The sequence below is a fragment of the Carassius auratus genome, unplaced genomic scaffold (genome assembly GCF_003368295.1).
Source record: "Carassius auratus strain Wakin unplaced genomic scaffold, ASM336829v1 scaf_tig00044692, whole genome shotgun sequence".
NCBI classification, from domain to species: Eukaryota; Metazoa; Chordata; class Actinopteri; order Cypriniformes; family Cyprinidae; genus Carassius; species Carassius auratus.
In genome coordinates, this window is record NW_020526844.1 from 15,784 (window position 1) to 42,729 (window position 26,946).

Here is a 26,946-nt window from a genome sequence, read left to right on the forward strand (position 1 = left end):
TACAAAATCATTTGTTTTTTTATAATTGTGTTTTGATTACAGATTCATTGAACAGTTCCCTGCTTAAAAGTCACAATCAATTCAAGAAGAGTTAGAGTATTTAATTATTTAAAAAATAAAAAATAAATCCTAGATCAGGTGAAACACTGAAAATACATTTGGTCACATTAAACTGATCAAGTGTTCTTGAAAACTAGAGAAGAAAACAAAAACAAACAAACCAATAAAAAAAAAACTTGAAAGATACAATTTCACCTTCTTCAGAAACATAACTGCAAATGAATAATAAAAAGAACAAAATGTAAACTGTGACACACAATAACACTAGGCAGAGCCTTTAAACACAATCACACATACAGCAAAACACAAACCAACAGACTTACAGTAATATAAAAATTTAAGAATGGAAAGAGCCTATTGTATATTACAATATAACTGCTTATCAAAATGTGTAATACCTATATGTGAAATCTATGTCAATGTTTAAAACAAAAGCCTTGATTGTCTTGCCATATAGTTCTCGCTACCACAAAAACATTCATAACCACAAAAACATTACCAAATATTCAAGGGGTTTTATATCCATGGCTGATTAGGAAATACAGAGGGGATACAGACTTTGTGTGTGTTCCTATTCCCAAAATTGTAGAGAAAAAAATTGATGATTAAAAACAATGTTCTTCATTCACATTTTTGTGATAAAATAAATTCATAAATGAAGCAGTAATAGATTCCGCTACACAATGCAAGAAGTCAGAGAAGCAAATCAGTAAAACACAGAGAAGCAAACACAGTCAAAATGAAAATGTAGGGTTTAAAATATGGTTTTTTAACCACAGAATAAGAACTGACACTGCCCCGGTGCTCCAGAAGCTGTGCAAAAGTAAGATGCTTATAAAGCAAACATGTTATCCTAACAAATGTGCTTCAGATCAAAATAGTTTCAGGTATCAAAGGATAGAAAACAATACTGAAATAAGGTTGTAATACTGATGACACCATCAGCGGTGCAAGGTAAACATTTATTTATGGCCAAGCTGTTCTGCTTTTCTTTGTTTTGCAGTGGCTTGTTTTGGATTTGTGGACTCTTTCTGATAGTAGTTTATTGTTCTAATCAGAACAAACTACTTTTGAGAACAAGCATCCTGCTGTAGATGAACTATTAATACACTTCAAAAGAGCAGTTCACCCTGTATAGGAGGATCATAGAGACCCAAAAGTTGCATTGTTGAATAGTTGCAAAAGTTAGAGTAACACTTACAAGTCAACATTAAATGACACCCACAACCCCTTTTACTTTCCTAATGTGATGCAAGTTTAAAAATGTACCCATTGTTAAAACAGCTCACAGTCGATTATGAATGACTCCTCCCCCTCCTGGCACACAACAACTGGTTAAAATGTAAGTGGCCTTGATGATTTCATCTAAAAGGAAATTTGTTTCAGAGGTGAAGCAAGTTTTATTGAATTTTTAATCTATAATTTGTATTCGTGTTTTTGCTATACAAACTTTTCAACATACTATTTATTTTTATGCATTCAATTTTTTTTAATGAGGATAAAAATACTGAGCACACCTTTAAGAAAGTAAATAGGGTCCATTCTGATTTCATGTTGACTTTAAAGGCCTATTCACAAAAAGACAAATGTTTGATGCAATAATCAAGGTGCTCTAAACTCTTTTCCATTGCACTGCGAAGAAAACTAGACAAACAATAATAGTCACGCTTTTGGTCATGTGTCCAAATACAATGCTTTTACATAAACCTTCGACTTGGTGGCATATTTTCACAACAATCTGGAACTAGCTTCTTCTCCATGACAAGCGGGTCTCAGAAACGCAAAGCTGTGTAGCGTCTATAAGTTGCAGTATTGCAAGAGAAATATACTGTAGTGTCAGAAAGCGAAACTTTAGGTGTTATTCAAACTGTCAGATTATTTTTATTTTATGCATTGGTCTAAACAGACAAACTGCATGTGAAACCATAATGCTAAACATCTGTGATAGTGTGAACAGGCCCTGACACCTTAACAATATTAAAGCGCACTTAACCACCAAGCCATTTGGCCCATTTTAGCTATTGCATTCTAGAGGAATAGTGTTGTTTTCCTGAACGAGACACTGTAAAAAAAAAAAAAGAAGCCCCATTTCATACTTCACAAAGGATATCCCTTTCATAATGCTTTTAAATGGATTGCTGTGGAGCTTTACAAGACCTGCATGTGCACAATATCCTCCTGTAGCTCCAGTATGGACAGGCAGCTCGACTATCTTCTTAATTCCCAATGCAGTTTCCCTGACTGAACAAACACACACTCTCATGCAAAACACAAACATGCACCTAGACTCACACAAACACACGCTAGTCCCCTGCTTGTGTCTCTAGGTCTGGAAGTAAAACATTTTCATCTTGGTCACTGGCTTGGGAACTAGTCTGTCTGTAATAGGCGCTGCCGAACATCAGAAGCCTCCGGACACACAGAGAGTTTCTCTTGTAAAGGAACCACGTTGATCCGATTACCACAGCAAACAGCACAATGGCCACCAACACAGCTGCCGAGATCACGCCTTGGTGCAGACCTAAAAAAAAAAAAAAAAAAATCACACAAATGATTTTCAGTACATGATGAAAGCTTTCAAGTATAGCCCTTAAAACATCTCAGAAGTTTTCAAATGGCACGTGACTGCTGTCCATGTTTGAATCTGTCAAATAGTCACTTGCAGACAAATTTTAAAGTACTTTACACTCAACTTTGGGAATAATTAGTATTGTGAAACAGAGCCGACAGAGTAAAAGGCAGATATATATAAAATAGTTTTCAATCCCTCAACAGTATGGTGACTGTCTTTCTAACCTTTCAGTGGCTCCACTTCTACCTCTTTGATGCCACCTGTAATGCAAAGCAAAACATCCGAATTAAAGGGGTCATGAACTGAGAAATCTAAATTGCCTTGATCTTTTGACATATAAGAGGTCATTGTGCTATAAAAAACATCCTGTATGTTTAAGAATTCAAAGCTTTCTGCCAAAACAACAGCTTGTGCCTCCGCAGAAGATCAACGCCTGCTTCTACATCACTGCATCTTTAGCCCCGCCCACCGTTTCACACATGTAGTGTAAATAACTAGATGCAAACACACAGGTCTACGCACAAATCAAATAATAAAGCCTTTGCATTGCCTACCTTCTGATCCCAACATTAAAAAAGTGTGGAAGAAATGTATTTTTAATGAAGTTCCAGACCACGTCAGTAAGAACTTTGTCCTTTGTTCACGTAATTTTACCACAGATTAATTTACAACCAAGGCACAATTTGACGCAGAATTTTCAGAAAGATTGACACTAAAAGGCAAAGATGTGCCAACTATACTGGATCTGACAATAATGTTTTATTTTTTAAACAAATCATAAGATCTAAAAGATTTTAAGAATTTTTCAGCTCTTTTGCTTTAGACAATCTACAAATGGAATATATATCTGTATCGATCAAAATGAGTCAAAAAAAATATTGGCATATGGGATATCTGCAAAAATCCAATATCGTGCATCCCTAATGATACAGCACAATTATTCATTGCAACAAAGAAATGTTGCCAAAAGACGTTTCCGGTACTGTTCCTGCAGTAAATATCAGAGGATTAGGATTGTACTGAACTTGCACTGGTGATTTGTGGTTATGAGGTTGAATATCATGACTTTTACCTGTTGAGGTTTTGCAGATGAAGCCCAGTCTCTCAGTGCAGTCGGCTAACTGCCACACTGCATCTGAAACCCGCAGAGTCACGCATGAATCCACCCTTATGTCACTGGCATCAGGAGCTCTGGAGCGCCAGTTCGTGTAAAGGAGCGGTGAGCCATCCAGTCGAGTCAAAGCATCAGCTACAATAAGCATTTTCATTACTTGTCAAGGACCATTTCGTGTTTCACATAAAACTTTCAATAAACATTACATGATATTAAATAACAAATACTGCACTACGTCCTCTAGAGGTTGCTTTGGGTAACACCTTCAGCGTGACTAGTGTCTGAAGCATACATCTCAACATGAAAATAACATTGCCAGATGACAGCCTGTGACATCATCACCTGGCGCGACTACAGTATAAAAGGGCGCAGGAGAACACGCCATCCGCTTCTTCATCTGAAGCTTACATTCAAAGCATGGCAAGGGAACTAGAGGACGCAGTATCTCGTTCACTTCTCAGGGAACCATTGTTACATATGTAACTTGAGACGTCCACTTCCAGGGTAACTTCAAACTGCATCCTCTAGAGGGCATTTGGGGAGGGGTATACCTACGCTGCCATGCCGAGGGGAGTGCATGCCAGAAACCACGGCAAGCACTAAGTACCAACTATACCACAACTATAGGAGTTGCCCCAAGGACATCTTGATGGCTGTCAGTGACATTATCCCCTTCGGCCATAGGCCTGAGCTGCATACCCTAAAAGAACTTACCTTTTAAGGGATGGGCTAGGAAGCAAGAACTGGAGCCAAAACCAACTCAAAGAAAGGGAATGAGGCTTACAGTGTGTAACTCTTACCATACAAGATTTTATAAAGTGCACAGTATGCTAAGTGTGAACACCTACCACGATCTCACAGATCTGTGCTCACAGATGCCCGGAAGGAGGCAGGATATGGGAACAACAGGGTACCAAAATAAAGGCAATTGATCGAGGAGGCAACAGAGATGGGCCTAACACTCAGTTCATTGCAAACTGGGTTTTTGCGGAGCAGCGCTTGGGTCTCCATCTGAAGCGGGCCCTTACAGCACATACTGGAAGCGACTCAGCTAACCCTCAAAGGGGAGCACTTCTCAGCTCGACCAGAAGGAGGTGCTAGATTAGAAGGGGTAACCCAACAGGGCCAAATGAGGGACAGTCCACTGGTGCAACTAGACACGGTCTCAAGATTCAAGAACTTGTCATATGTAATATAGTACAATTAAATTGTTTGTTTACTCCTCTCGAGAATGACAGGGGTAGAATTGGAACAAATATAACGTACATGGGCAACACAAAATGCGTAAAAAAAAAGTAAATATAAATAATAAAACAGCTTAAAACAGAAAGTGATGAAAGAGAATGAAAAGAAAAAGTGAGCCCGTATGCTAATTAGAAAAACAACTGTCAATAAAAATTTCTTCACCGTATAAATGTACAGTGCAAGTAGCAATAAAGTGAGAAATTGTAAAGTGTCAAGTGGTGATAACACACTCTCCACAGTGCATCTGTAGAAGTTATAGAGAATTTGTGATGACATGCTAAATTTCATTAGCCTCTTCAGGAAGTTCATTCTTTGATTGGCCTTACTTACTGGTTTCTTTGTGTTTATTGAGGTCCTCAAAGATTTGTGCACCAAGGAACGTATAGCTGCCCAATCTCTCTACTCTTCAGTGACCAGTTCAGACACTTTTTTCCTGTATGCGGTCTCATAATTGTTTATGATAAGGTCAATGACTGCGGTGTCATCTGCAGATTTTATGAGGATGTTTTTTTTCATGTTTAGCAACACAGTCATGAGTGAAAAGAGTGCACAGCATTGGTCTGAGTACACAGCCCTGAGGAGTGCCTGTGTTAATTATGATGGTGCTGGAGGAGTGTTTTCTGAGGTGGACATGTGGAGATGTCTACTGGTGAGGAAGCTCAGTATCCGGTTACACAGTCCAGAAGGCAGGCCCAGGTTACATAGCTTGTTTATGAGTTTGGAGGGGGTGATAGTGTTGAATGCCGAACTGTAATCAATGAGAACCAGTCTGGCATATCTTAGGATTTTGTGAAGGGCAAAAGAAATGGCAGAGTGTCTGATACAATGCATTAAATCTGTTTCTTGATGAGACTCGAACCGGTGTGAGAGCCACAGGTCTTTAGACATTCAGACTCGAAACTGTGGTATTTTTTGGGACAGGGATAATAGTGTGGACTTTAGTCATTGAGAAGGAAAGACTGAAGATGTCAGTGGTAACACTGGTCAGCTCTGAAGTGCAACGCCTAAACACACGTCCTGAGACGTTATCTGGACCTGCTGCCTTGCATGAGCTCACTTTAGTCAGTGACTTCTAAACCTGTGTGGGGGTTAGCTTCAGTGCTGTCTGTGATGTGTGCTAGGCCTTGCCACATTTTCCTTGAGTCATGTGTAGTGTAGTAAGTTTCCAGTCTTGTGGATATTGTGAATAACACTGTGTACCCGCTTGTGGCTGAATGTTAACAGCTGTGATAAAAGTAGCCCTAAATTCTCTCGGTAGGTAGAAATGTCGGCATTTCAGCATCAGTAGTTCTATATCGAGTGATCAGAAGTTGTACATACAGTAGTACTGACATCCGAGCACCACGAGTTGTTGTGGAGCTCTAGCTTAGAGAAAGTGCATGATGGTTAAGGAAAGACTCAAATCTCAGGAGACCCATCAGGGTGAGAAATGAGTAGTGTACCCTGGCCAGAGCATATGGAGCATGACATGAAGCCTGTACATGAAGCCAGGTCCTGAGGTTGCAGCATTAAACTGGGGACCTGATGCTGGAAGGCTTCCACAGAAGCGTGTACAAGCCGAAGATGAAGTGCCGAAAATCTCAGAAGGTTAAACTGGCACATAAACAAGAAAGCCCTTTTCTTACGACCCGACATCCGCCAGATTCACCCACAGATATCTCTCTGTAACCACCACGGCTGCCATGGATCTGACAATGACGGTGGCAGCCGTCTTAGTGGCAGGGAGTGCAAGATCGATGACGTGATGATGTCATAGGCTGTCACCGGCCAATGTTATTTTCGTGTTTAGATGTATGCATTAGACACCGGTCACACTGAGGGTGTTCCCCAAAGTGACCTCTAGAGGACGCAGTTTGAAGTTCCCTCGGAAGGGAAACTATATACAATACAGACAGACAGACAGATAGATATAATATAAAATAATAAATATACTGCAAATAATATAATATATATAATCAAGATTCATATATGTTTTTGTTAACAGTATATATACATTTACAAAAAATGTAACTATAACATAATCTAAATACAAATGCAGAGATAATAATGTATATATAAATAATGTATAAATATATGTATAAATGCATAAACAGATTTCCACTTTTCAAATAAAATTTTAAATGAATGTAATATAAATAAAATAATAAATATAATATACATAATAAAATTATCAAAATTATCAAAAGTATTAAATATTACAATAAGAATATCAAAAATTATAAATTACATATACCATAAATACAAATTCAAAATAACGAATGTGTATATATTAATAATTAAATCTAAAATTAAATTAAAAAAAATAATAATTTATACACATATAATTGTTATATATCTATTTAATTAAAATATATAAAGTTAAAAATTAATATAATTAAAATTATTAATATTGTTTATAAATATGTTTATTTATATATTATTTATCATTCGAATACATTTATAATATAATTAAATGCTCAAAATCAAACATCACAGCTCTTACTGTCAGTGTCGTATAAAATTCCTAGCCACAAATTCTGAGGCCCCCGGTAATGCCGCGACATCTCTTTAAGGAAGAATCGACTCTCCTCATCATCTTGAACTGTCAGAACATCTGAAAAATTTCCTAAAAAAAAGGAAATAATCTTGCCAAGTTATACCAAACACCCAGAGACAATAAAAGCCACCGCTAGGTGGAGCTCTTGATCCAAAGTGCCGTACCCTTCTTTTTACAGTGATGTCTTGCTTCTTCCAGTGTCATCTTCAACAGAACTGTTTCAAAATAATAGCAGCTCCCACGAAACTTCACCCAGGTCTCAGGACACACCACTTCATAGGAGAAAGCAATGCTTTCTGAGGGACGACAAACAACAATATCAGTCCGTTTCAACGAGTTACAATTGATTAAATAAATGCAAAGACAGAGAAATGGACTCACTCGGAGGAGGTTTGTAACATATCGCTCCTGATAAAAGCATGTCACATTCAACGTCTTTCCAGCGTCCGTTCACATCCATGGACACGCAGCCTCCATCTCCCATGGGTCCCTCTGGGTAATAATTCGACTCTTCCCAGTAAGTGAAGGAAAGCTCACTTCCATCAGACCACTGGTGTGAGAGACCATCCTAGGAAGGTAAAGGGTGCTCTTGTTTAATACACAAATATAACCCATCAAACTACACAACAGAGTGGTTTCAAAGCCTCCTTACATCTGTGCTGTACAGTCCGATCCAGTGTGGGGCTTCAAGCCTGTTGATCAGCACAGTGAGATAGGCCTGATGAAACGGGTCTGTGATGCTCACAAGAGACGCCCCCTTCTCCAAACATGCCTTCTGGGCCTGATACCAGCTCAAATTGCCATGGATGATACGGTAACTGTGGTTCTTATACTCAGACGAGTCCAGAGAGAAAGCGGTGTAATAGGATTGTGTAGGACGCTTGGACTTGTCTAAGATAAAGTAAAAACTGATTTTAAAAAACAATAGCTGATAATTAGTTCCATGTAATGGTCACTAACCAATAGAATGTCATATTATATTATGTTAATAAATTACAAATTAAAATCAATAGCTTTCAAATGCTGCAAGTGAATCTCATGGAAATTTCAAATATTGACTAGTGCCTGAAAAAGATGAAAAATTTGCTAAACTCACTCTCAGGTCTCAGGTCATCCAAGATGTAGATGAGTTTGTTTTATTGCGGAACAGATCTGGGTAAATATAGCATTCCATCACTTTCTCACCATTTAATGTGGAGTGAATGGGTGCCGTCAGAATGAGAGTCCAAACAGCTCATAAAAATAATCTACAAGCAATCCACAAAACTCCAATCCATCAATTAACATCTTGTGAAGTGAAAAGCAGCATGTCTGTAAGAAACAAATCCATAATTATGATGTTTTTATCTATCCTCTATCCATAATATGAATTTCTCCAGAGGAAAAGTTGCCTCGTCTTAAATCAGGAGAAAAATATGCACAGATTAAGCACTGTTAACAAGCAAAATGTGTGGATTTTGATGTGGAAAAACAACATTAGATGGACTTTTTCACTGGTGGAAGCATTATTATGTATTATGGACTATTTAGTATTTTGGCCAGCAATGAAGGTTTAAAGTTTAATACGCCTTAACAATGGATTAGATTTTTACAAACAAGCAGCTTTTCACTACACAAGATGTTAACTGATGGACTGGAGTGCTGTGGATTACTTGTAGATTATTTTTTTTAGCTGTTTGGACTCTCAATCTGACGGCACCCATTCACTGCAGCGCATCCATTGGTGAGCAAGTGATGTAAAGCTACTTTTCTCCAAATCTGTTCTGATGAAGAAACAAACTCAGCTACATCTTGGATGACTTGATGACTTTTTTTTGGTTGAACTAAAATGATAAATGATGACAAAGGCATTATAAATGTACAAATATAAGGAAACACGTATCCACAATTAAATATTGGTCAATGCCGGTGATTCGAACATTAAAAACCTTGCTTCTTCTCGCAGACAAAGCCATAGACGCTCTCAGTACAGACGTCGTCTTGCCAAAGCCCTGTCACACGGAAGTTGTGACTGTTGGACAGATAAGTACAACGAGGTTCCCCAGGAGCTCTATAGTTAGACACCTGCAGACACACCCAAAGAAAAACATTTAAAAACAGAAAAAAAAAAATCAATAAAAAATCAATGCACAATTCAAATATATTAAATCTTTATACCTCCCAGTTATTATAGCTGACTGGTTTATCGTTGCTCCACTTGGAGGAAAAACGACCCTGTACACCAATCCAAACCCCTGCTGAGCAGCCGTGAAGCAGCATGACGATGTAGGCTATAACCAACAGATAAAAACCACTTAAATTTCAATACAAAGAAAATTAGAAACTATAATATAATGAAGAAGTGATGTTCTTTACCTTGTTCAATTTCGTCCTCTATGGACACCAGAGATCCGTGATAGGTTGATGTGCAGATGGACTGAGCATCATGCCAGGTTTTCCCATCTCCCGGACGGATTGGGAGATGCAGATACAGACACTGGCAACCAATCACAAACAAGCAATTCTTAACAATACAAAAAAAAACAAGAATGGTAAACAAATAAGCTGATTTCTCAAGATCATATCGGACAGAAACATACTCTGGTGCGCAAAATAAAAATTGCTCGAACTGCTAATTTGTGTACTAACATTGCTGACACAGCTATTAATGTTCAATCACCATTTTTGATGGACTAACTGAAATACTCTTTAAGGTTTCCATTCATCATAAACCTTCAAATTCACCAACAATAAACATTTTAAAATATAGAAATGTTTTAATAATAATTGCATTTTTATTTTAAAACCACTTAATATTAATTCATAATTTAATGCATACTAATTTATCAGAGAGAAAAAGCATGAGCCTACAATATTAACAGTTAATTAAAGTATGTTTTACTGAAAAACTACTGTCCTAAAATGTTCATCTGAATTATGTTCTGTATAATTTGGATGCAAGAATATTATCTGTACAAAAACACAAAACATAATAAAGTGATACTACTTTGTAAGAGCAACATGAAAGGAGCATGCACTTTGAGAACCGCTGATCTAGTTTAGGTTCCCACAAGGCTGCTAAAGCAGATTCGAGTGTATGTGAACCTTTTGTCCGTAGTAGAACCAGTTCTCTGGACAGCTGCCGACATAGTGAGGCTCACGTGGTTCCTCCACCAAAGACACCGTTCTGCGCTTGCACACGTAACTGTGTCGATCCTTACAGCTTCCTGCTGACCACTGACCTGCACAACAATATTAATAGCGTATTTTTCGGACTATAAGTCGCACATGAGTATAAGTCACATCAGTCCAAAAATACGTCATGATGAGGAAAAAACATATAATTCGCACTGGACTAGTTGCATTTATTTAGAACCAAGAGCCTATAGAAAACATTACCATCTACAGCCGCGAGAGGGCGCTATATGCTGCTCATTGCTCCTGTAGTCTACACTGAGCAGCATAGAGTGCCCTCTTGTGGCTGAAGACGGTAATGTTTTCTCTTGGTTCATTTCTCTTAGTTCATTTCTCTTGGTTCATTTCAAATTAATTTTGATAAATAAGTTGCACCTGACTATTAGTCGCAGGACCAGCCAAACTAAGAAAAAAAGTGCGACTTATAGTCCGGAAAATATGGTAAGCAGTTTTTGAGTACACCAGATAATGTTACTTGCATGTGCTTAAGTGAGTGTGCGTGCATATATATTGTTTACCGGATTGAGACGACATCTTGATGCAGTTTTGGCCAGGCTTTCGGTAGAATCGACCATTTTCCCAGTTCTCATAATCCAAAGGGGATCCATCAGTCCAGCTGCAGAGTTCAAACACGTATAAAACCCAACATGAGGCCTGCTTCACACTGTATGCTCCTCTACTGCTCCATCACCTTTCTTAAAGGTAAAGTGTGACTTCTGTAATATGTGTTGACCAAATGTAAAATCCGAAAATCATAAGAATTATTTTCCTGCCTTTATCTTTCACTTATAATACATGACAATGAAAAAATCAGACTTTTTATTTATTTAATTCTTCTGTAAAAGAGACTCATTATGGCTGTAAAGAAAAAGGCACCTGAGACCATTGTGAGCGCTGTTAGCAGACAAACCAATCCACCAAAATTCAGAATCCTAAAAACAAAGAAACAAACAAATGTGCTCTTTTATATAAACATATTAATAATATATTATATTCTGCATATATCCATTTATACATATTCATACACAAATCTGTTTCATATTTTGTGGTCAGTAAGATTGTCACTTATGAGGCTGCATTTACTGAATCAAAAATACACTACAAAAGTAACATTGTAAATAGAATAACAATTAAAAACAAAAGTTTTCTAATGTAAGATATTTTAAAATGTGTTGTTGTGATGTTAAAACCAAATGATTAATGATCCTTAAAATGAAATTATTCTAATATGCCAATCTGCTGCACAAGAAACTTATTTCTTTATTTTTATCAATGCAGAAAGCGGTTGCTTAATGTTTTCTTTGATAAACAGACGGTTCAAATTTAATTAACTTTTGTAATATGTCTTTACTGTCTCTTTTAAACAATTTAATGCATCCTGTCTGAATAAAAGTAATCATTTGTTTAAAAAAAAAAAACTCTTACTGAACACAGACATTTGATCGGTGGTGTACATAAAGAAATGCATATAAAACCTTTTTAATGTATTCTCTGATGAAGTTCAGTTCCTCACTCGAGTGAACGGAGAGCAGATCAGCTCCCATCATCTTGCAGGCGAAGGAGACGGACTCCCAGGGAAACGGTTTACTGGCAAAGTAATATTCAGCTCCTCTGGAAAACATCCACGGCTCGAGTTCTGCGTCATAAACACAGACGAGTGTCATCATCATAAACATCAGCAGTGAGGATCAGCCTGTACAGTGTTTATCTGTAATGTACTTACGGTCGCTGTACCAGTACGGCTTGACCAGCTCCACACCTGAGCAAACCCAAAATCAAACATACATTTCAACAGCTGTTGTCGTTTTGCACTTTTTCCAATAAAAACCAAAATAGTGAAATGCAAATATTCATTGAAACCAGTGTAAGCTGTTCTTTGATGGTAATGGGTTTTTCATTACATGTTATATCCATACACCCAAAGCACAAACCTCTAGGGACCTTGCAAATCCATTCATATTTGGCGTCACAGGAGTGAGGCGTGAGAGTGTTTGTGAGGTCACTGTACACAGCACACATGTGAGAGTCCACTTCATTCATATCCTCAATCAACGATGTCACCACCTGCAGAATGCCATAATGACAGTATTTATATAACGAGCTGATGAAAAGCTCCTTCCATTACTTTCTGTCTCTCTTTTTTACAAACGTATCCAAAGCACACGACTCATCGCTGTATCTGTTCCTGGCTTTTTTGTCTATTTCTCTGAATTTTTACCGGTGTGCCATCCGACCACTCCCAGGCTCCGTCAGACCAAGGGTTTCTCTTAGTAAAGCCCACCCAAAACCAGCGACCCTCTGTACTGAAAACAGACCAAAAAGAAAAGAAAGGAGAAAAATCATTTCATTAATCAGTTTAGACTTACAAAATAATTACATCAATTGATAAAAAAATCTAATTATTATTATTATTATTAATAATAATAATATCCCAATTTATATATATATATATATATATATATTTTTTTTTACAAATGTGAGGAATATATACAGATATAATATGAGATCCAAAAGACACAAACCTATTTTGTTATTTAGTTTATTTAACCCATAAATATGTATTTACTTTCCTTATTATCTTTTTTTTTTATTTCTGAAAATTCTTTCTGGTTTACGTTTTGAATTCCAGATTTTCAGTACAACATTTCAAAATAAATGTTACATTTATACACTTCCGTTTAAAAGTCTGGGGTCAGTGAGATTTAGTTTTTAAAGAATTTGATACTTTTATTCAGTTGCACGGTAAACTAATTAAAAAAATACATTGATTATGCTACAAAGGTTGAATGATGTGGGTGGGTGGGTGGTGGGGGTAATAGTAAGCCAAATTTAAAATTGAAAATGTATTAAAATTGAAATAATACTACTGTTCACAATGTATTTTCAGTCACATGCATAGGAAATGGTTTAATTGTGAACAGTAGTGTATAAACCCCCACTTGTTTTAAACCAACCTTTGGAACATCATGGAGAGGAGCTTTCTGACAAAAGCCTGATCTTCATAGTGATGGAAACTGGCCAGATCAGCACCCAAAGCCCGGCAGAAGAACTGAGCCTCGGTCCAGGTGCGACGCATCAGGATCTTCTCACTGTGATACACCTGAACAATAACAAACAAACTGAACATGAACGGCAGGAACATACAGAATAACAGTGAATCAAGTCAATTCAATAAGAGATTCAGAACTAGACAAACAGTGGCTCTCTATACTGGGTATATGTTTATTCACTCTTTGTACTACCTTGTAACAGTGAGACAGATCTTTGCGGCTCTCCCATCCGGTGGGACATGGTGCATTCAGGTCTATGTGTGGCACAGGCATCAGGGTGTCACGATTACCACTCACTTCCTGTTTGCACACAGCCAGGGCCTTAAAAGTGCCACAGTTTTTCACCTCCCAGTGACCCAGAGCCTGGCCTCCGGACATCAGCACACAGCCTCCTCCACTCACTGCAGACCGAGGGACAAAGATGATCGATCAAAGAAAGAGCTGTCTGCGTCTGCCAGCCACGGTGGGGAGATTTTTATAAGGGATAGTTCATCCAAAAATGCAAATTCTCATCATTTAGTTGTTCCAAACCTGTATGAATTCCCTATTTTGAAGAAAGCTGGTAACCAAACAGTTGCTGTTTTTTGTTCTAAACTACATTCTTTTTTAAAGAAAGCAAATCATATAGGTTCGGGACAACTTAAGGGTGAGTAAATGGTGTCAGAATGTTTATTTTTTGGTGAAGTGTCCCTTTAAGGACTCACCTGGCTGGTGTCGGTTCCAGTTGGTGTAGGTGAGGGGTATCGACGAGCCGTTCTGCGTCAGCCAGCGGTACTCGCCGGTCCTGTTCTGGTCCTGCAGAGCTGTCCAATAGGATCGGGTCTCAGAGTCTCCCTTTTCACTGATCAGGCTGTTTAGAAAGGCCTGCTCAAACCTGCCGCAGAGAAACCACGCAGTCCGACTGTGATCTATTCGCCTGCCTCTGTCATGTTGTAAACACTTTTTGTATAGTACGTATTTCCTCACTCATTTTGTGATTGAGATTTATTCATAAATTAGCTTTCCATTGATGAATGTTTTTTTCTTTAGTAAAGGACAATATTTGAAAATCTGGAATCTGAGGGCGCAAAAAAAACAGGATATCAAAATATTAAGAAAATCTCATTTAAAGTTGTTCAAATCAAATCCTTAGCGATGCATATTACAAATAAAAAATTATGTCTTTATGTATTGTATATCTCCTACTGTCTTTATGTATTTACAGTAGGAGATATACAAAATATCTTCATCATCTTTACTTAATATCCTAATGATTTTGGCATAAAAGAAAAAACTATAATTTAGACCCATACAATGTTTTGTTGGCTATTGCTGCAAATATACCCCAGCAACTTCTGACTAGTTTTGTGCTCCAGGGTTGCACTGTGAAACACATTTCTTGGTTATTCCAGGATGGTTAATGCTTCTTTCAAGGTCCATCATTTGCATACATTACCAGAAGAAGAGGAATGAAAGGAAGTGGTACTTTTTTGCACTCAATTGATCAAAAGTGAAAGTAAAGATAGATATTACATACTGGTAATATATTTCTATCTAAAATGTTTTTGTTTTTTACATTTCTATTCTCTTTCTTAAAAAAAAACATACCTGCTTTCTATAGTTACAAGAGGAGATCTGCAGTAATATCCTTTCACTGCATCCTCAAACGTCTGTTCCTGATCTGTGATTCTGTAACACCAGGAGTCCTTCCTTTTCCAGCCCTGCACACACACACGATAACACACACACAAATCTGTTATGGTCTGTAGTGTGTAGTACAGGATTTCATGTGTAGTGGTCACTAGAAAGCAAGCAGTGTGCAGGAAGCATTAACTTGTGTAGTGTACTACCATATTTTTCATAATAAACCTTTCTGGAATTTAAAAAAAAATGATTTCATAAATGCTGTCACTTATATTCCAAATCTACTTGGTGCATTTAACTTCAAGCATTCAAAACATGCTCAAATCACACTCATTTGCTTTCATGCCGAATGAGAGCAGTATATGAGTCCAAGTTCAGTGATCGCAATTAATCGCATTTAAAATAAATGTTTGTGTTTACATAATATATGTATGCTCATAGTTTATATTCATATGTATACTTAAATACACTCATATGCATATATTTTATAAATATCTATATATATATAAATATCATATGTATCATATGTAAATATTCCTTAAATATATATATGTGTGTATTTATATACATGTATATGTAATATATACATATTTATATCCTGAATGCACTGTAAGTCGCTTTGGATAAAAGCGTCTGCTACATGCATTAATTTAATTTAATTTAATTTAATTTAATTTAATTTAATTTAATTTATAAATATAAACATTGCACACACATATTATGTAAACTCAAAGTTTTTTTTCGGATGTGATTATTCAAGATTAATCGTTTTGAAAGCATTAGTAAATTTAGATTTATTTATTACCACTATTTTTCATTTCTGTTCTCAATAAAGTTCAATTTAAAGAATTTGTTGTGGAGTGAGGGCAACTAACAGTGTTTATAATATTTGTAAATATTTCATATTATTTTTTATTTACATTATTCCTTAATGAAATAATAAAAGCAACCTTTCAGGATTTTATTCTTCTTCTCAAAACTGTAATTTGGACTCTAATAGTTGGGTAGGATCTCCGGAAATACTGTTCATTTATACTACTTTGAGTATAAATAGCACATGGTTTGTTGTAGATGCAGGACATCTAGGATGCAGCATCAGCTAGATTTAACATCTGGCTGTGTTTTCACATCTGTCCTCTACTAACCCTGAGTACAGTGGCCTCAAATTCAACATCCTTCAGAAACCCAGACTGAAACAAGCGTTTTAACAGCTACAAATAGACACAACTGGGAAGCTGAATCTCAACTTTAATCAAGATTTAGGATAAAACTGATAATAAAGGGAAAGTCTGTATATTTAAAGTCTTTAACATATTACACACATTTGCCTTTAATAGAATATGAAACCATTTCAGCAGACAATAAACGGTTGTCCACAAGCTGAGTAAGCGTGGTTGTGACACACACAAGTCCGTGCACTGGCACGTGTGCATCTCTGAAAAGTGCCCTTTCTCTGTTTGGCCGTCGTTCTTTTTCATAGCCAGTAAAAGCAGAAACAGAGGGACAGAACAGATTTGAATCAGTCTGTTGTTCTCCGGCCGTGACCCGCTCTCACCCTCGCTTGCGGTCAGAAGCAATCAGAAATGCAGGAAAACAGATGAAACGAGAGAGCCGGTAATGAGACGGGAAAAAGTTTGGTACTAGATTTCATTTCTTCTTAGACATCGTTTCAGCTTAATCATAAATCATATCTTTCTCATGCAACGTATTATGAACAACATCTTCTGGGGATTTATTTATTTTTATTTTTTTTACTTGAATCATATTAGCATGGTGGTGTTTTTTTAATATATAAAATAAAATATTATTTTAAATAATGATAGCTGCAGATAATATTGGGCAAACCACTCCAAAATGTAGCTAAGTAAGTTTCTTTTAACTAAGCTTATAAATTCTATGTAAGTATTCCACTTTATTCACTGCCTTTTCTCTTTTATAAAGTGAACTGAATGAACTGTTTGAATGATTCAGAATGAGTCGCGCTATCCAATTCAGCTAGCATTATGTGGTCAATGAATCACTGACAAGAACCAAATTAAGTTTATTTTAGTATTATTTAAATATCATTACAGTGTTTCTATATTATGAGTTTTTTTTATTTTTTTATTTTTAGTCATTTTGATATGTGCTTATGAGATTTTCATTAGTGGTTTAACATATTTAAATATTAATTATGAAACATAATTAAATATATCTTTAATTTATTTTAATTTCAGTTTTCAACTTAAACATGTTTTTTTCAGTTAGTTACCAATGCTACATTTCTAATTTTTTTCAATTAATTTATTTGTATTTTATTTGAATTCAGGTTTATTTCAATTGATTTTTAAGTTATAGTTTTAGTTCAAAATAACATTCAAATAGACACAGCTCTGATTCTAAAGTAATATTTGCCAGCAAAACATACGCAAAAATGACTTTTTAATCTTTGATTTGTTTTGTTGCTTTCCTGTTTTCCTTCAACAAGACCATCCTTGGGCTTGTAAGTTAATTTCAGCTGTGTTAAAGTACACTCTCACCTCTGGACACCCATCATCCCATTCTCCGCTAGGATGCTGTGGAACAAGACCCGAAGTCTTACAGATTGCAGCATGCTGCTCTTCACAGTCCTCAAACTGCCATCTGCTGTCCTAAAACACACACACAAAGAGTCCTTCATCAAGTTCGGAAGAAAGTTCAAAGGGTCAGATCTGTCATGTGACCCGGTGGTTTACTGCTATGACTAACTGGTGACTGTGAATCTGATTACCCGGGATAAAGCAGTCTCTGAAATCAGATCTTGCCAATCAGCTCGCACACAGCTGCTGTCTGATTCTGGACACGTGAGTCCTTTCTGACCACATACTGTATGCTCGGTTTATGACTGACGTCCTATGACAGTAATCTGACCTTTGACCTCTGATCTCACCTTCCAGTCTGCGGTGACGCAGATTCGTTTGTCACCATGGCTATGGGAAGGCTCCTGAGAGTACCAGGATGTGAATGTGACTGGCGAGCTGTCTGACCACTGGACTGATGAAAGTTTGTCCTCCTTATGCAAGCCGATCCACACCTTAGAGTCGGATCCTGACACAACCAACATATAACTTCAAAAATGACATTATAGAGTGAAAAAAATAACAGTTTCACTCCAGTACCAACCATTGGACAGCAGTTTCAGAAGTAGTTCTTGCTGGCTGAGGGAGTGGACGCTGACCAGCACTGCTTGAAGAGCTTTGCATGCGCTGGAAGAGACGTCCCAGCTCGACTTCTCATCCAGGTACCGGTAACAAAACCCATTATGGTCCAACCAACCACCAGGACAAATCGTCTCCTTATACTGCCAGTTATCTTGTAAACAAACAGACGGAGAGAAGATTTAACAACAGATTTAAAAATAATACTATAGTTAGAATTGCTAGCACTGATATGCTATCAATAACTCCTAATGACACCTACTGGAAAGACGAAAGGTACATATTGAAGTAGCCAATGTTTGATTGCTTGTGGATAATGTTTTTTTCTCTTTTTATTAATATTTTACTTAACTTTCATATATATTATTTATACTTCCTCTTATATACATGGTGGGGTTGTTTTTTATATTATATTATATTATATTATATTATATTATATTATATTATATTATATTATTATTTGAGTGGGAGTTTTGGATTTAAACTGTGTCAATTTGTAATTTTTTTATTAAAGTGATACTCCACCCCAAAATGATTTTTTTTTATTAATCACTTACCCCCCCCATGTTGTTCCAAACCCGTAAAAGCTATTTAAGATAGTTTGTATTAAAACCGGTAGGCTTGAGACTGTGCCATAAACTGCCGAATAAATAACACTGTCAAGGTCCAGGAAAGTATTAAAAGCATGGTCAGCAATTACTTTTTCACGTAGGGCCAGGTAGGTTTGGACAGCTTTTTTCCCTTAATAAATGAAATAATTATTTCAAAACTGCATTTTGTATTTACTCAAGTTATCTTTGTTTAAAATTAAAAATTTTCTGATGATCTGAATCATTCAAGTGTGACATATATGCAGAAAATTACAATAAACAGGAAGCGGGCAAAACCTTTTTCACACGACCTTATAATCTCAGGCCAATCCTAGTCATCTTATATTGTTGCTGATGACCCCTAGTTTTTCTATATTTGCAAACACACTGTGAGATTCTGTGTGTTTGTGTGTTTTTGACAGCCAGGGCCAGGAGTTCAAACTCTAGATGGGACACAGCTGTTGTGCTTTTGACACGCCCTCATTTTTCTCTTCACAGTCAACACTAACCAGCATGGAAACAATAGTCACTAGTCTATCAGACAGTGGACTCTTTCCTTCAGTAACGAGCACTGGAAAATGAAACACATTATACGTAACACTGGCTGCTACATGCTAGGGCTAAAGCTTAAACTAGACCAAACTTGAGAAGACCAGGTGGACGGAGAGTCTGGGAAAATTCAGACATGTTAGAGGGAAAGACAGAGCTGTTAGAAACGGATGAATGGATGGGCAAAAAGGCTGGATTAATGAATGGGAAAGATGCATGAGCAGTCAGATCACTCATGTATTTACCAAGCGGCTCGGCATTCCGGCTGTATTTGGTGTCTTTTTTGCAGATGTAGGGCAAGGCTGACTCACAGGACAGACTCTGCCAGGAACCCTGCGTGGAGTTAAACACCCCACACGGCTGGTTCTCCTGCACCGGTGTGGAGGTCAGATCTGCACAGCAAGATCAACACTGAATAGAGTATTTAAAGGGAGAGTTCACCTAAAAATGACAATTCTGTCATCATTTACTCTTCCCCATGTTGTTCCAAACCTGTATGCATTTCCTTCTTCTGTTGAACACAAAAGAAGATATTTTGAAAAATGTTGGTAACCACACAGTTGCTGGAAGCCAGTATTTTTCCACACTATGGAAGTCATAGTGGCTTCCAGCAACTGTTTGGTTACTCACATGAATATTTTTGTATGTCTGACAGAAGAAAGTAAGTTATTGATTTATGCTTTCAGAATAGATGTTTATTACCTTAAGGAAAATGGTTTAATGTGTTTCCAGTACCACACACACTGTCGGCTTACCTCCATGTAAATTCACTCAATGATTACAGAATTGTTATTTTGTGGTGAATTATTTCTTAAATAGGTAATGCTAGCCTTGAAGAACAACTCTTCAACCTCATATCATAAGCTAACTGTACCTGCGGTGTAACTGACGAGAGCCAGAGCAGATCCATCAGACCACTGCCATCCCCCATGTGGACTGAGATGGTTTAATCCAATCCAGACCATCACACCCATATCTGAGAGTCTTTCTGGAGGAACACAATAACAACAATGTTCCAAGAAGATAAACAAAAGCACCATAAAAGGGGTTTACATGACTATTAAATGCATCTTATAGAAGACATATAGTAGGAGTATACTGTATAGTGTAGGCAAAAAAAAAATTCTGTAGTTAGTCAGCTTAACTAATGCCCCGCTTACTTTTACTATGTCTTTTCTACACTGTTCTCACTGAGAGAAAAATAAATCGCAGAGCAAAGAGAAAATAGACCACGCACCAACAGACAAGACAGAGCACATTACTTTTGCTATGCAACAAAGTCTCAGCTTTCTAATTTTGCCATTTATTTTAGCAAATGTATTTAAAAAATACAGTTTTGTGGCTTTTTAATGTGTGACAGTTAGCGCCTTAATTCAATTTGCACTCAGTTCATTGCACGTCTCTTCCTCTTTACTAGTTATAACATGAAATGAACATGAATGAACATCAGAAGGTATCTTATTTCAACCATGGAAAGATGTTAATACACAGTTTTTCAAGTCCAACAATGTTAATCTGCTCTCCTCACTGATACATACATACATATATGTATATATACATACATACATATACATATACATATACATATACATATATATATATATATATATATATATATATATACACACACACACACACACACACACACACACAACGGCTATTATGATTATCTAGTTACATAGACCAGCACTAAACCAGTGTTAGCATCATGTAGGGAAAGACACACAAAGAAAATATTTCAAAGTACCTTTTTGCGCAAAAATTTGATCGTGTGTATACCTTTAATATAGCTTTGTTCACTGGACTGTGTGATGGACAGAAGACTCCCACCCTGTGCTTGACAGGAAGTAAGAGCTTGACTCCAGGTGAGGATGGAGTACAAGTTAAACTGATAACAGGCATTCAGCTCCGGATGGCTCTCCCAGAATTCATTGCAGCCTGGCACTGGAAATAACACACATAGAACGGCTTTGTTTGCTTACTTTAGTTAGTGTGGATACACTCAATATTCACTACCATTTAAAAGTTTATATATTTAAAAAAAAACATTGTATGAGTCAAAATGATTGATTTTGACTTGATTTTTTTATGGCAAAAATCATTAGGAAAATGATATCATTAGGATATTATGAAAATATCATGTTCCATGAAGATATATTGTAAATTTCCTACCGTAAATATGTCAAAACTGAATTTTTGATTAGTAATATGCATTGCTGATAATTCATCTGGACAACTTCAAAGGCAATTTTCTCAGTATTTTGATTTAATTTGCAGATTTTCAAGTAGTTATATCTCAGCTAAATATTGTCCTATCATAACAAACCATACTTCATACATTATTAATTCAGCTTTCAAATGATGTATAAATCTCAATTTAGAAAAAATGACACTTAAGTTTTTTCGTCCAGGGTCACATCCATCAAAACGTAATTCATTTCTGTGATGCAAAGCTGAATTTTCAGCATCACTGCAGTCTTCAGTGTCACATGATTGTTCAGAAATTATTCTGATATGATTTTATTTTTTTTTACTTTTTTTCTCATTTTTCAGAGTGTGGGGAAATCGTAAAACATTTTTTCACAATATTTTGATGAATAGAAAGTTTTAAAACTATTTATTTTAAATAGAAAACATGTTTACTGTCACTTTTGATCTTCAGACCTTGCCAAGCAGAACTTCATAAAATCCCCCATTTTTGAATGGTAGTGATTTTACCTGGATTGGGACAGAAGCCCCATTTCTCATCTTGATCATAGTGGTTAGTAGTGGCACACCAGAGGTGACGGTCCTCTCTGCCCTCAGAGGTACAGTCCCAGAACCATTTATTGTTGTATTTGAAGGGGATGGAGCAGGTCATGCCATGGGAGTTCCCTTGTAGCGTGTGGATGTCTGTCAGCATCGAGAAAACAAACAGAAGCGGTATGACTGCAGCCACATCAAACAACCCTCATCAAACAATCCACTGCATGCACCAGGTTATAGTAGTCAACCAAAATGTAACTTCAGGCGTCAATACCGATATTTAGACAGCAGGCTGACTGTGGTTTTTTATAGGTAACTTTTACAATTGAAGTAATGTGGTGTGACCAACAAGCCGAAGAATTCAGAAAAAAAAACAAAAACAGGAAATGATATATTATAGAGATGATGCCGGTAAATGTCAGTAAGTCCTAAAATGCATTATAATTTTATTTTTAATAATTAAAAATAATTATTTAATAATTATGTATACTATATACTTTTTTCCAGATAATCTGTCTGTTTTGATAACTGAATACAGACTTATATAACACTATTTCTCATCTTTAATAAATATCAGTTTGGGGCTAGTAGTCCTTTTATTGGGGCTAGATGTTAACCCATTTGTTAAATATTTATTGTCCAGAAAATGTAAATTTTTATGTATGTCAAGTATTAACTTTATTAATTGTTTTGTTTACTCTTCAAATTTACTATTAAATGTAAGGTCAGCATTAATAATGCTGGAAAGGTTAACATGCCTTTTGTAGGGGAAAAAGTGTGACAACTACCTGTAATATTTCTCCTGTAATTTCCTGTAAAACTGACAGCGGAGTTTAAAAATTCCGACAGCCAATCAGAAGCTGCCTGACATTTAAAGCGGCAGGCACGCTTACAAATAAACTGAACATTATCATCTGTTCTCAGTGTGAGCAGGCTTTTAAACTAGACTTTTACTTTTGATTCATTGTATTTGTCACTGATACTAGATTTTTCTTTTTTAAATGAGTCCGAACACATCTTGCCTTCATATGGGTAGGCGCATGGCCCTTCACCGGCCGCCCCGTAAATCCTCCACTGATGCAGAGCGGCCCTCTTCACCACCACTTTAGAGTCCACCACCGCTAACTTATGATTCATCGCTCCATACAACATGCTGCCCCCACAGCGCCACCACATGGTTTGGAGGGAAACGTCACACTCAAAGATGCCCACGTCAGGCTTGGTCACATTGATCCCTAGACATCGACTGGTGCCCAGATTGTAGAGACGGTGCCGGGACACCCATTTCCAAAGCAGGCCGGCAGACGGGGGCTCACAGCTGGTCAGAGACAAACCGGACGAGTCCGCTGAGAGGCAAAGCTTCCGCGACACGCTCTCCAAACGGAAAACACCTTTACCTAAGTAACACAGATACACAACATCATACATTGCGATTTTTGAATTGGTCAAGCTAAAGCATATTTTCTTGGCGTATCAAATACACTTGGGAGATGTGAGGCCCTGGGGGTTTTGACCAGTGGGAAAAGTCTTCCTTAAGGAGTATTATATAGCCATTTACATGCAGAGCCATGTTAGATGATAAAGGCCAGTGATATTGGAGATTCGAAGGCATTCAGAGGCACTGAGGTATCAGACAGGTCTGATTATGCAGCGGACAGATAGAAAGATAGAGCGGCTATCTCCAGTTTCTCCTCCACAGAATGGGGCTTAATATTTCAGAGTTCTCAGAGCCGTCAGGGCTGAGGGTCTTTTGTGGGCGTTGACACGAAAGAGTAATTGAAGATACAGAGTGAAGACAAAGATTTTCTCAAACAGTCGAACACAGGGTATCGTCAAACTTCAAAGGGAAGCTTCACATTATCCTCGCCATATGTCTGTGAGCAGAAATAAGCTTGAATGATTAGGAAGTATAGGATTTTCTTGTCCAGTAGTGATAGTTCTATTTTGCTTATGCTGGGTATGGGAATAATAAGTTAAGATATTTAATAGGGTGAATACTAGTAAAGCATGGCACTTTCTGATAATTTATCTGAAATGTTTTCAAATATGTTAATAAAATGGCTTACTCCCTTACACAATCTATCCTGAAACACTTTAATGAGATGAATATTTCATAGTATTTTCTTGACCTTCTTTCTATTTTTATATAGCCTATATATGTGTGTGTGTGTATATAAACACACACTCTAATTTGGGGACCAAGTCTCACTGTTAACCATTGAGTATGACTTTTGCCTCAATTAAACTCCTTAACAGTTATTAATAGTTAGTAAGGTAGTTGTTAGGTTTAGGATGTATGGGATTAAGGGATCTAAAATACTGTCATGCAAAACAAGGCATTAATATTGCTTTGTTAGTGCTAATAAGCAGTTCATTTTGCTCCCTAAACTAAAGTATTATACAAAAACTTTTGTTGTCATTAACTTATTATTAAGTCATTATAAATATGGTTCTTCTGTGGAATACAAAAGTGTTTTGAAAATTGACATACAATGAACATCAATAGGGTCCAGTGTTGCTTTGAACGCCATTTTCTTGCCCAAAGTGGTGGAAACACTCTTTTAAATGTCTTCTTTTGAGTTTGAGACATACAGAATGTGAACTGAATGTGTCCTACTATACCTGCATTCCTCTTCCTTGTTGAAATAAAACTGAATGTGTTCCACGACATGGAATATTTCAGTGACAGATTAATTATTTGCTATGTAAGATCATATAACCCTGTGGAGCCGCAAGACTCAAACGGGCATGTAGATCGTGTTGAGTGAGGGTGTAAGTGTGTGTTTATCTATGTGCTTCTGACCTCAGCTGACCCTGTTTAGTAACCCACGGGCTGACTCATAGTGCTGGTTTCCGTGTAACGGACATTATGATAACTGCATACCTGGAATGCAATGCTAGTCACTTTGGATTAAAGCATCTACCAAATGCATGAATGTAAAAGCAAATGCTTTGGGACTGTAACGAATCAGGCTGTTGGACAAACTTCAGAAACCCACTGTGTCCATCAGCGGGGGTCATACTTGTGACATTCCTTTTATTAGAGGAGAAGTCATGCAGTATACTGTATTGTCTGCAAGATTTGCACAGTTTTTGGCTTTAAGAGAAATGCAGACAACATGGCAATTTACAAAAACATGATTAACAATGTTTGAATGTTTATTAAATGTAATTGAATCTAACCTTTCAATCTTTCAGTCTATTTAAAGTGTATAGACAAATAGACAGAAAAACAAACATACAGAAAAGCAGATAGTAGATAGATAGATAGATAGATAGATAGATAGATAGATAGATAGATAGATAGATAGATAGATAGATAGATAGATTTTTCTAGCCAAGGCTCCCTGCAGTAAAGAAAATCATTGAACAAGAAAGCTGAACTGTGTTATTTACAAAAGATAATATAATTAAAAAAATTGTATTTGTATTACTGTGCTATTTTCAAAAAGGTTTCTGTATGTGTTCATTTATACTGGGGCAGGTTTCATCAATATAATTGGTGGTCAGATCAATAATGTGATATCTTTGATTGATGCTTCTTGTCACAGTTTTGCATTTTCTTGAGTTGGTTCATGTCATAATCGTTTAATCAGTTACACTGACCCCAAAAAGCCTCCTGAAGACAGATTTCATTGGGACTAACTGTCTGGTTTATGTTGTCCCAAAGGTTAACATGTGTTCAAAAACTTTTTAGTGTCCTGGTCTTTGAGGTATATGCCTGTAAATAAAAAAAAAACCTGCAATGAAAATATTCTTAAGTTTGGCTTTAAGTGTACTTTCTAAAGTTTTGTCCAAACTGTTTCTGTGTTGTATCATGTGATGAGCAGACGCCTATCGGTTTTGTTTGTGTGCAGTAAACTTTCACTAAGAGAAGGGAAGCAGTTACATAAGTGTTTAAAACACATTACCAGACACTTTTAGCTTACTCTCCCGTTTGAAACTAAAATATTAGTATTTGCAGGGTGATCCCAGATGAAGAAATGACACGCTACGACCAGTATTTCACAGAGAACAGCTGGACATACATAGCCTATTAATGCAATCTTGCAGTCAGAACACAGCACACTTGATCTACACGACAAACTCTTGATCCTGAGCAAACCCAGGCGCTCATGCCATCGAGGAAAGTTTCGTTTTAAAGACAGACACGTCGCGCGGGCCGATTGCACTTACTGTACAGTTCGAGAAGTTGAGTTTTGTTCCAAACTTCAGTTTTGTCCGACACTTCCGCAGCAGCACAAGCTAAATGACTGAAATAAAACAGCATATAAAGGACATAAAGCGCTTCACAGAAGCGAACACGAAGAGTTTTAATGTGTCCTCGCATTTCCACTGGAGATGAGCGCGCAGCATAGACTGCAGCCTGTTTTTCACCACACTTTCCGCGAGTTTGGGGATTCTCTACGTCACTGGTCTCTCAGTGAAAGGCAAAACATATTCCTTTCCTCTTACATCCCGTCTGCTCTCAACGCGACGCGACCTAATGATGCGTTCTAGATTCGCGTTGAG

General features: G+C 37.0%; 1 protein-coding gene across 1 annotated transcript; it reads right to left on the reverse strand.

Moving 5' to 3' along the window:
- On the reverse strand, window positions 1–26,940 carry LOC113087401 (secretory phospholipase A2 receptor-like). Its single transcript, XM_026255580.1, has 30 exons — window positions 26,611–26,940; window positions 23,457–23,831; window positions 22,408–22,581; window positions 21,469–21,633; window positions 20,564–20,677; window positions 19,935–20,081; window positions 18,516–18,704; window positions 18,283–18,440; window positions 17,894–18,004; window positions 15,339–15,451; window positions 14,456–14,625; window positions 13,944–14,152; window positions 13,656–13,801; window positions 12,920–13,004; window positions 12,633–12,765; window positions 12,425–12,460; window positions 12,177–12,337; window positions 11,578–11,633; window positions 11,220–11,317; window positions 10,612–10,748; window positions 9,883–10,003; window positions 9,685–9,797; window positions 9,456–9,591; window positions 8,180–8,418; window positions 7,909–8,095; window positions 7,692–7,823; window positions 7,474–7,596; window positions 3,705–3,881; window positions 2,857–2,892; window positions 1–2,581 (listed from the first exon to the last, which is right to left on the reverse strand). Exons 1-30 carry the CDS (start codon window positions 26,762–26,764, stop codon window positions 2,364–2,366), a joined length of 4,413 nt encoding a protein of 1,470 aa, XP_026111365.1. The 5' UTR covers window positions 26,765–26,940; the 3' UTR covers window positions 1–2,363.
- Window positions 26,941–26,946: the final 6 nt, after the last annotated feature.